Source organism: Pristiophorus japonicus, chromosome 15 (assembly GCF_044704955.1).
Source record: "Pristiophorus japonicus isolate sPriJap1 chromosome 15, sPriJap1.hap1, whole genome shotgun sequence".
In the NCBI taxonomy this organism is placed as follows: Eukaryota; Metazoa; Chordata; class Chondrichthyes; family Pristiophoridae; genus Pristiophorus; species Pristiophorus japonicus.
Window position 1 is genome coordinate 168,792,875 of NC_091991.1, and position 12,191 is coordinate 168,805,065.

Here is a 12,191-nt window from a genome sequence, read left to right on the forward strand (position 1 = left end):
GTAGGGTAAAATGTGGGAGGCCAGCCAGGAGTGCGTTGGAAGAGTCAAGTCTAGAGGTAACAAAGGCATGGATAAGGGCTTCAGGACCAGATGAGCTGAGGCAAGGGCGAAGATTGGCGATGTTACGGAGGTGGAAATAAGCAGTCTGAGTTTTGCTGCGGATATGTGGTCAAAAGCACATTTCAGGGTCAAATACGACACAAATTACAACAGTAACTACATTTCAAAAGTATTTATTTGGCTGTAAAGTGCTTTGGGATGTATTGAGATCATGTAAGGTGTTAAATAAATACGAGACTACTATTCTAATGTTCTCCTTGGTCCACTGGCATCCTCCAGAAACTTAAGTTTGTCCAAAACTGTGCCACATATAATCTGTCTCGAACTAAGCCCACTCATCCATCACCCCCACCCTTGGTGACCTACACTCGTTTCCACCCCAAACACATTAAATTCATAATCCCTGTCTATGTTTATAAATTGTTCCATGGCCACGTCCCACCCTGTCTTTGCTAAACCCTCCAGCCTTAAACTCTCCTGAATGCTCTGTTTCTTTGTCTCCTTCTGTGCAACCTTCCCATCCTTCGCCCTGTTATTCAGGCCCTACTCTCCTGAACTTCCTCCCTAAATCGGTCCACATCATCCAAATATGCTCAAAAAACATTTATTTGCTCAAACCTCTCAAAACCAACTTGCACTACCTCACTCCTAATCTCTCCCTTCCAGGTTTGGTGTATATTTTCATTATATTCATCCTACATTCCAACAATGAATACACATTAAAAGTACTTAATTGACTGTAAAGCGCCTTGGAACGTCCTGAGGTCAGAAAAAGTGCTATATCTTTCTTTCTAATTGTGAAGTGGTGTGGGATATTTCTTTATATTAAAGGGACTATATAAATGCAAGCGGACAATTGCTTTTGTGCACTTACAATACTTTGTACAAGTAGCTCTTCATAATTATTTACGACAGTGGAAATGTGAAAAAGTTGGAGAGCTGTACCTGAACTAAGTTTCAAACAGAACCATTAGTGTTTTTAAAAAAATATTCAAATAAAAACATACAAAAATTGTAAAAGATTGAATTTACATTTACTTTGATCAATTCCCAGTTGGGCCAGTAGGTAGAATGGGTTGACGAAGCAAAGTGGCCACCATCGAGGAGCGGAAGTGGTGCACTGTATTGTCCCTCACCGTAAATACCAATCCTTTGGATTAAACTGAAAGCAACACTGTAGAAACATTGCTTGCCCTATGGGAAAGTAGCATACCTGTTGGTTTCTGTGCTGTACTGTCCTTTCCCCAGCTGGTTCACTGCGCACACTCGGAACTGGTATGAGCGAGCTGATGTCAACCCACTCACGGTAACATGCATCACTCCAGCATTAATGTTGGGTAACTGTACTTTCCACGGCGAGTCTGCAGAGACACACAAAATAGCAAAGAAGAAAGTTCCAACAATTAGAAAGCACATTTATCAATTTTAGGGTTCTGCTCAACATAAGTTAACAAAAATATAAACACATGTCAAGAGACTTTAACGCAAGTCTGCAAAAGATTCAAGTTGAACGCTACACTAATATATTTTTCTTGTTTGTTTTCCATAATAAAGCCACCCTCTCTAGGGTTCTGCTATTCTATAAGCAGCTCCGAGGATGTGGACCATCACCGGTTAATTTCACTTTTCCCTCCGAGTAAAAGCACCTCCCTTCTGCTCCTTGCTTCTCCAGCAGCTCAACTGAGATCGGGAAAATTTGTGGGGAAGTGTGCATCTGTAGCTTCAGCCTACCATACTATGAAACGCCAATGTGTTGGTACGCCAATGTGTTCTGCCACTAAGCTACCTCTGGCACCGTTACTTTCATTCAATCACTCAGTAGCAAATAACACACCGAACTGATCATCAATAGTATTTACTTGCATTTATATGGCGGCTTTAACGTAGTAAAACATTCCAAGGCACATAAGAACATAAGAAATAGGAACAGGAGTAGGCAATATGGCCCCTCGAGCCTGCTCTGCCATTCAATAAGATCATGGCTGATCTGATCATGGAGTCAGCTCCACTTCCCAGCCTGCTCTTCATAACCCTTTACTCTCTTATCACTCAAAAATCTGTCTATCTCCGCCTTAAATATATTCAATGACCCCAGCCTCCACAGTTCTCTGGGGCAGAGAATTCCATAGATTTACAACCGTCTGAAGGTCACAGGGGCGTTAACAAATTAACATATAACACCAAACCACATAAGGAGCTATGAGGACTGGTGACCGAAAGCTTGATCAAAGAGGTAGGTCTTAAAAGGAGGAGATAGAGAGGGGCGGAGAGATTTAGGGAGGGAATTCCAGAGCTGTGGGCCAATTAGCTGAAGGCACGGCTGCCAATGGTGGATCAATGAAAATCGGAGATGCGCATAATACACGCGCCTATATACACACATGCAAAGAGATACATATAGATATACATACACACACACAAGCAAAAGTATAACATTACAGAAGCAAAAACAATTTTTTTTTAAATCAGCTTTCACACTAAGGGAAGAATTTTCCAGGGGGTCAGCAGGCGTGATCCGTGGCAAGTCGGGTGGGAAAGCGTTTTTTTTTTGACAGCGGGTTGGGACCCCATTGTTAACCCCCCCCCGCGATGCGCCTTTACCAAATGTCGGGTCTGCCAGTGCTGAGCAGACTCGACGCACAGCGGCGGTGAAGGCAATTAAAATAATTAGTGGCTTGTAAGACCTACCTCTTTGATCAAGCTTGTTAAAGCCACTTAACAATGCTTTTGTCCCAGCTTTTTGAATTTAACAGGTCGCCCACCGGTTTCCCGCTGTGCCTCGAACTCATCTGTGAAGCTGAGGCGGGAGGTCATTTGCCATTGTTTCAGCTGATGAGTTGACAGCTTCAAATGTTAAGTTAAAGCTCCCAGCTGATTGACAAATGTTCCCTTAGCCACTAGCTGTTTTTTCACTGCATTTTCACTACAGATTCAGAATGCTGCAAATCTTTACACAAGTCTCCATCCAGTCTGACCTCATTACCACTCCTACCATTGACCGAGCACTTCTATCATCTCTACTTCACCTGCCATCTATTCACCAGCATCGGTGCACTTTATACTCGCTCACCTTGGTCCTCAGAGTCCCACAACGATCAGCCCTATCACCAGCAGCACCAACAACACCAACTTTGTCCACAATCAATTGATGCTTCACAGGACGGAGGGTATCAGCACTCGACCACATTGTTGCCCGGGACGCCAGGGATGGGCTCACCGTAGCTAGATTTACTTCACTTGACGCTGTACACCCTGGCTGCCACATGATGCGCCAGGTTGGGATGGGTGGAGTTGCAGGGTAAGTTGGTGTGAGTAAGGATGTGCAGGAGTAGAGTAGCGAAGGCAGAGTGATGGGGATATGATGAGAGGCACAGCAGGATAAGGTTGAGTTTGGCTTTGTACTAATGTTTCATGATCTACAGAGATCATTGAAACGTTTGTGGCATTGCACCCAGGTCCTCCGAACACATCTCTGCCGAGGCTTGTAAAATCCAACCCTCCTCTGCAATGTGCAACCAGGCTGCGTTGGTCTCCTAGGGAGGTCTTCTCTGCCCATGGGAAGGGAAGGGGACCTCCCTGTAAGCTGTGACTCTCTCTATAAGCATATGGAGGGAGTCATGGGAGAGCCTGCCTCTGTGCAGTGCTCGTCAATGTTTGCAGCACCTCAATGCTGTAGAACACTGACAGTATAACTGTCAAATTAAAGTTGGCCATGGTCCCTTGAAGGAAACCGGCTGATGAAGCATTATCAAATGACGTCACCAGACCTGCTTCCTCTAATTGGCTGGGAAATGCGCTGGATGGGCTTAACAAGCCCAATCAAGGAAAAATCATTCTACACAGCAGGCTGGAGCCAGCAGCGGGGCCGGAACCCACCACCGACGTCGCCCGCCATGGACCCGCCGAGGATTGTAAAATCCAGCCTCACGATTCTTCCTTGAGCTTAATAATTAACAGTCTGGCTTTTCGATGTCTCTGTGACAGCAGGCACAAGCCAACAGGCAGTATTATTTGTTGGGACAAGACTGTTTCTTGCACACTATGTAATCCTCCCTGTTCTGAACATTTAGTGCTGCTAAACACTGCTCATTTTGAATGCCTCTACCAAGAATTGCAGAAACCTGCCAAATTAGTTCAGGTGAGTTTAACTATCAGATGAAGCTGATACTCTGACCTTAGGAGCCCGACTGGGAATCAGTCAATCTGTCACTAGTGTCTGTCGGACCCTTCTATCACTGTGGTTTCTGGTGCAGACACTCACCTAGAACACTAGGATCGGACAGATAAATTCAACAGACATCTCTGCACAGCTCCCAAATCCATTAATCTTTCAGCTACATCAGTTAGTGTTCTTTTCACAAAACACACTGGTACAATTGTTTTATTTCATTTACTTGGTCTCTGTGTAGAAAGAGAGATTATACATGGATCTAATACCATCTATTTCCTGAGTGTTCAGAAGTATAACGAAATGTGTCTTATCATAGATCAACTTGCTGACTAAGGTCTTTCATATAAAGTTCTGCACTGTCTCCTGGAATCATATCATGAGATGCAAAGAAAATAAGCCAAAAATTATATTTTTTTCAGTGATTTCAGAACTGAAAAGATAGCAGAAGTACAAATTGGAAATGTATTGTCTATCCCTGGGATACATAGTACAAAACACATATTTGTCCCAAAAATATTCTATATTAGCAAATCAAAATCAAATAGTCACACCTCATTTATCCAATTTCCTATATCACAGGCAGTCAGATCAACATGGTTACTAGATTATCAAGACAGAGCAGGAACGTTTTCCAGTGAGCACCTCATTCCCTGCAACTTTATACGGTCAATAGAAATAAATCTTTTGTTTACCACACGTTGCAAGAACTGATCTGCTGTTGAAGAATACTGATAGTCTTATAATTTATTTATGACATATTAGAATAGTGAGTGGCCTCGGAATTTCAAAGGCACGACATCTGTAGGTGCTGCTGTTAACGTACCATTATGTGACCAATTAGAAGCAATGGGGTGCCACCGAATGTTATGTGACATCTCAAACAGTACATTGAGTGAATCCTAAAGCTAAGCATAGAAAGTAGAAGATTTCCCACAGTTTTCTGCTCCAACTCATTCTTTCCCAAGACCTCAAAATTCAGAACTCATTATTTCCCTACTCTTATCTTCCTCCTCCAAGCTAGTACTTTAGAACATAGGATTGGCCTTTCCCTAATCACTACTAACCAATAGAATATATCTTCTCCTTTTCAGCCTTGTCTTGCACCATGGGCTCTGCCCCTGTATTTTGTTACCTCAATTTTTAAAAACTGTCGGGAATCAGAAGAGCTTAAATAGCATGTTTAACAAAGAAAAAAATCACAACAATCTGAAGTTATTGTATTATTAAGGTGAAAGGCAATGCTGCGGTCCACAAATTCAAAGAAGATATCACAGAGATGGATTAACATAGGTGAAGCAAAACAAGGAAACTAAAATTGGTGATAGATCCACGCGATGAATAAACAGCATGCTTTATATTGTTGTCTCATTAAATGAGTGTTGTTTAATTTATGCTTTTTGTAGAAAACACAGTTAATACAGACTATCCCTACTTGTCCTTGAAAGTGATACGATGTATTTTAATTTGCTCCAGCTGTCTAAATTGTAAAAAAATTAAATACACCTAAAATCAAGTCATCATAATATCAAATATAATTTTTTATTGAAAATAAGGGAGATGCCAAACATAAATAAAATCACCATCTGTGGCTTTTTTTGTGTTACTGTCAAAGGCAAACACACTCTTAGTGGGGATGGGAGAGAAAACCCTGTAAACAATATCATAATTGGTGCGGTCAAGAAAGCTGTAAAATGCAATTTGAAGTCAATATAAATAGTAAATAAATGCAGCATGTGAGAAGTGGTAAAAGGTAAATAAAACCACTGGTGTGTGGAGCAGATAAGAATGAAACTGATAAGTTTGAAGAACTGCTGCAGTTCCATCAACACAATTGCAATTTAATAGAAAATCATTTTCTGAAAGATAATCTGACCAATTTTGATCAGAAAAAAAAGTTTTTAAAAAGGGTTTTTCAAAAAAGCTTTATTACGAGAACAGTTAAAAAAAACCTATGAAAAAATATGATCAATGTGGATTTTTTGGTGGATATTCTTGTTTAAATAGTGGGTGCTAATGGCATTATTGGGAGGGGGTTGTCTTGGAGAGGTTACTAAAAAGTGGGTGGAAATTCCCCCTTAAAATGTGAGCTCAATTAAAGTGTAGTGTGAAAACGATATGATTAGGGAATGAATACTAGATTAATGCACTCATTATTGATTATAACTCAGATCCCTTTGTCATAGACAGTGACTTGTTCAGTTCCCCCAGCCAAGTCATCAGGACTTTCCATTTAAGAAAATTAACTGAGAAAAGGAAGATAGAGTAAATTAGAAAAGATTTAATAGAGGTCCTGATACAGGATTCACAGTCTAAAGTCTAGTTAGTTCAGTTTTGAAAATCTACTCAGCTGCTGAAAGCTGAATGGATGTATTTCGTTTTGATTCACAACGGTACTGTGAATAAAGTGTTACTGTGATCATGAACTTTATAACAAGACAAAGCAAGTTATTTTGGCCTGTTACAATTCATTACTAAGACAACAATTTGAATATTGTCCTCAGTTTTGGATGCCTTATTACTAAAAAGAATTGATGGATGAGACACAGTACAGAGGAAAACAAGAAGGATGACTCTGGGTCTCAAAATGCTGAGTTATAAGAACAGGCTGATGAAATTGGGCTGGTTCTCACTGGTGATAAATTTAAGGGAAAATGATCCAAGCCTTTAAAATGTAGAATGGGATTGTTAACATGGATTTAGGCAGCGTTTTTTTTTTACTTTGGTTCTAGTTATAAATGCAAGTTCTTTCTTTCGCAGGGAACATGAATATTTAGCAAGCTTCAAGCAATACTAGAGATTAAAAGAATATTTTTTTCAAGAGCAGTAGACCTGTAGAATAGACCCCCACTAAGCATGGCTAATGCTATGTTAATTGACCTCAGGAGAAAAGAGCTCAATGGTTATCTGGTTAAAAAAGGAATTGATGGTTATAGAGACAGGTTTAGACATATATGATCACTGTTACAAGGTCAGCCATGTTGAAGGGACGGAGTCAGAGTGGTGGGGATTCCCTTCATTGAGAGTTTCTGTTTCCGCAGCCCATAAGGATCCGCTATAAAGCTGGATGTCAGTACAATAAGTCAGATGAGGCATTCCAGCTTCCAGAAGGGTGTAATTGGACCACAACGGGGTGTTCAGTCTCGGCTGCTGAGAGAAGGAACTGAGCAAAGATGCCCATCCCAAGCTTGACTCGGAGCAGTAGCAAGATGAAAATCACCCTATTAAGTCACAAAGGTGCATTTATTAATAGTGGTGCTAATAATAAAAGTGCCATTTTAAATCTGGGTTACAAGTTTTTCACCCTTGCCTCGATCCCCAGGGAGTTTTTGGACAGACTTAGAACCTGGAACACGAAAGAACAGACTGTTCTCAAAGTTTTGTCTTTATTAGGCTGCCTGACAACTGGTGCGGGATTTGCTGGAATGCAAATTATTCTCACGTTTTTTTTACACACAGATACAATTGCATATTTGTTTGCAGACACCAGATAAAATATGACTGCCATTTTAACAGGACAATGACCCTGAAGTAAACAGGGACCAAAAATTAATATCCTGGTAAATTAAAGCAGCCTGGTACAACTTGCTACCCATGGGAATTAAATACAAGCCTTTGTAAACTTTGAAATGAGATAGCCAAGCAGTTGAAGAAAATACCATTATAGTATGACAACTGATATAAAATCCCATTAATAATCTGAAATTTTGTTTGAATCAGATATCTTTTTCACATTTATCAGGAAAAATATGAAAAAGCCCATGGGGGGGGGGGGGAAATAAATGTGTATTTTAATGTAAGAAACTTAAACAGTGGGTACACTATTTGATACAAGGGGCGAGGTTAAAAGAAACAGATACAAACCATCTTGTGAAGGGATGAAAAAAGCAGAGGCTATAAATTCCTAATAAAGCAACATGATAAATCTTTCCGGATGGGGGCAGCGGAGAGAAGGGGATATTTTATTAAAACTGTTCTGTATACATATACTGCTGAATGGAAGGAAATGTAATATTCCTGTTTTAGGCTAGTTTAACTTTAACAAGTGTATTATGCAAATTATTTCTGTGATGGCTTTGACAATCAATACAGAACGAGATGTAGTACTGTTGGCAAAAAGAGAATCTCATACACAACAGTCATGCTAAAAAAATTCAACCAAATTATCACTAACTTTGACATTTTCTTTAAATTCATGGTTTTTGATTAAAACTGAAGCTGCTACTGTCAATGAGCTGGCTCAGTGTTCACATAGACACCAAGAGGCACTCTTCCCCCTAACTTTCCCCAATACACACAGACAGACTCTTCCCCCCCCCCCACCCCCGTAATGTTTCCCCATTACACACAGACAGACTCTTCCCTCCCCTAACATTTCCCCATTACACAGACAGACTCTCCCCCCCCAGCTAACGTTTCCCCATTACACACAAGCACTCTGCCCCCAACGTTTCCCCGTTACACACATACACTCCCCCGCCCGGCAACCTTTCCCCATTATACACAGGCACTCTGCCCCCAACCTTTCCCCATTACACTGAGACACTCTCCCCAAACCTTTTCCTATTACACACAGATTCTTTCCCCCCCTAACCTTTCCCCATTACACTGAGACACTCTCCCTCCTAACCTTTCCCTTACACAGAGGCACTCTCCTTCCTAACTTCGATCCTCATTTTCTTCACTTCCACACCCCACCCCCCCCAAACCTCTACCCGAAATTCCTAACTTCTAGCTGTTTCCTAATTCAGAGAAAGACTCAATGGAACTCAGAGGAACTCAATGGAGGTAACTTTCAACTTTGACAGGGCTGACTTGGTAGTTTCAAAACAGCCACAGATGATACACCCTGCCCGATTTTCCTTTCCGTGGGGTGTACAGTGGGCGGACGTGTAATGGGCGGGGCATATAATGGCCAGGGGGTAGTAATGGAGCGGGCTGACGTCCCTTACCCCAGTGCAAGTGCTGCCTCTCCCAGCCGAAGTCCATTACCCCAGCGCAAGTGCATGACCTTACCCGTCCCCCCGCCATAGATGAGGCATTGTGTGGGTCACGGATTGTTAACAGATTTATTGGGTATGAAGTGAATAGTGACAGTGTTGTGACTTCTGGATTTCATCCACTTGTGATCAAGTCTTCCCCGAGTTCCCTATCTCCCCTCTCTCTACCCCTCTCCCATGTCTACCCTCCCAATGTCCCACTCGTGTCTCTCTCTTCCCCCCCGCCAGACCCGTGTCTCTCTCTGCCCTCCTCCCTGTGTCTCTCTCTCCCTGCCCCCCCCCCCATGTCATGTCTCTCCCCGCCCCGCATTTCTCTCCCCCCTCGTCTCTGTCTCTCTTCCTTCCACCTCCCCCTCACCACCCAACCGTGTCGTGTCTCTTTCCCCACATCCCCGTGTTTTTCTCTCTCTCCCCTCGTGTCTCTCTCTCCTACTCTCTCCCCCCATCTCTCTCGCTCTCTCTTATCCCCTCCCCCGTCTCTCTCTTCCCTCCGCCTATCTCTCTCCTACCCCCTCCCCCGTGTCTCTCTCTCTCCCCGCTCCCCCTCCCGCCACCGAGTCTCTCTTCCCCCCCCCCACCCCCACGTCTCTTTCTCTCTCCCCCCCCCCAACTGAGTCTCTCTTCCATCCCCCGCCCCTCGAGCCTCTCTCCCCTCCTCCCCCTGTGTCTCTCTCCCCCCCCGTGTCTCTCTCCCCCCCGTGTCTCTCTTTCTCTCTCTCTCCCCCCACCCCACCCCCTCGTGTCTCTCTCCTCCCGTGTGTCTCTCACTTCCCCGCCCACCCCATGTCCTCCTCTCCCCGTGTGTCTCACTCTCTCCCCCCGTCCCCCTTGTCTCTCTCTCCCCCCACCCCATGTCCCCCTCTCCCCATGTTTCTCTCTCTTCCCATGTTTCTCCCCCCTCAGTCGGAGGCTCAGCAGCTGGCTCGGACAAAGTGGTCAATTGCGGGGCCCCACATAGGGCGGGAGACGTCGGGGGTGGGGTCCAGAGGACGCAGGCGCAGCAGGAACAGAAATGTGTTAGTAGAAATAGTCACTCCGATAATAGAACGGGGCATGTAATGTGGCGGGTGTATAATGGGGCGGGCTTATAATGGACAGCTGCTCCAGGACTGGTAAGTTTTCAGCCCTGTTAAAATTGAAAGTTATCCCCAAACTCTTTAATGCGCTCTTTACTCCCAGAATTGCTCTTTCCCTGAAAACCCATGTCTCTGCTGGCAGAAACATAAAGGCTGGATTTGAACACATCAAACAACATTCGACATCAATAAAAGGACATGCGTTTCCGAAGGCACTTAACTCTTTTCTTCAGCAATGCGTGTTCACCTGCCCTATCTCAGTGCCTTCACTCTCTGAGTGAGAGCTCCTCATTGTCCTCCAGATGCTCATATTTGCTGCAGTCCTGAGTCAACACTTGGGATAAAGGCTCGTGGAACTTCACTTCATGCTGACAAACATTTCAAAAAGATTGATTTTTCCGAACTGGCCAGGGGGGGGAACGGTTGGATTCAAGAACCACAGAAGCTTACAGTACAAAATGAAGGGATCAGTGTAAGCTCTTTGCTGAGCAGCGCAATCCAAAATGAGTCCCACAATTCAGCTCACGCCCCATAGGTCAGTTTCAAATAACTATCCTTCAAAAAAATGCAATGGTCTATGCCTCAATTGTTGTGGAACTGCATTCCATGTTGCAACAAGGAGCTGTGGACATTACTGGGTAAAAGCTCTCTCAAGAGATGCGATGCCATGTTGTAGCATTAACCTGTGGCGATGTCCCTCTTTAACAGGCCATGAACTTGCACTTCCAACTGCTGGTTAGTTGCCTCCAGGGGACAGAAAATTTACAATTGAGAGCTTGAGCTTATTTCATATATCCAATCTCTCATATAAAGTCAAAAATTTTTAATCCTTTGTTATTTTTGTCCATTTTTGTTTGATTACGCATCTGTGAAGCACCTTGGAACATTTTTCTATGTTAAAAGCATGATAAAATGTAAATTGTTGTTAAGCATTTTCCTATGATTTATCCGAGTTTTATTTAGCCGTTTCATACCTCCAGAAAAATCAGACCAGAACAGTAAAATGAGTTGACGATATATAGCAGAGAACAATATGAACACCTGCGCTGTGAAGGGTAGGTGCCCAATGAGTTCAGACCTGGGCCTTATTTAGTGCCAGATTTAATTTGTTTCTATATCACCTCCATTATACTGCTCTGGCCTTTGTGTCAATATGATACCAACATAAAAATTGGTCAGCTTCACTTATAGTCCTGTTCATTGTACCTTTTTACATGTTGTATTCCTGTCGTGCATCTTACAGCCATAATAAAAATGAGTATAAACCTCCCAGAGCAGCATGACTCAGCACTGAGTCTACAGAATCATCAATATTTATAGCACAGAAGGAGGCCATTCAGCCCTACAATTGCCCCAAGTTTCCACATGATTTGCTCCTGATTTTTAGGAGCAACTGGTGTAGAACGGAGTATCTTAGAAATCGGAATTCTCCACATTTAGTTTGCTCCAGTTCTAGTCAGTTAGAACAGTTTCACTTTGGAACAGATTTTTTTTTCAAAAGGGAGCGTGTCCGGCCACTTACGCCTGATTTCAAAGTTTCGTGAGTGAAAACTTACTCCAAACTAACTTAGAATGGAGTAAGTGAAGATTTTTGTACGCTCAAAAAAACCTTGTCTACACTTTAGAAAATCAGGCGTAGGTTACAAATTAGGCGTAGGGAACGAGGTGGGGGGGGGAAGGGAAGTCATTAAATTCTACAATCAATCCTTAGTTATATTTATACAAATATTATACAAATAAATCCAACCTGAATAAAAATTTATAAGCAAAGCAAAGAAAAGATTAAATAAACCACGTTCCTACCTGTGTGAAAGTGCTTCAGGCAGGCCTTTCATGTTGGAGACAGGCAGCGGTGTGGCGTCAGTGTCTCGACGGCAGCGGCAGCAA

General features: G+C 42.9%; 1 protein-coding gene across 3 annotated transcripts in view; it reads right to left on the reverse strand.

The window, feature by feature from the left end:
• Window positions 1-12,191, reverse strand: part of sdk1a (sidekick cell adhesion molecule 1a) — an 892,584-nt gene that overhangs the window by 208,472 nt on the left and 671,921 nt on the right. For all 3 annotated transcript variants that reach the window (XM_070901293.1, XM_070901295.1, XM_070901292.1), the window contains one exon: window positions 1,274-1,421. In XM_070901293.1, coding sequence (XP_070757394.1) covers window positions 1,274-1,421 — 148 coding nt within the window. The remainder of the gene's footprint in view (window positions 1-1,273; window positions 1,422-12,191) is intronic.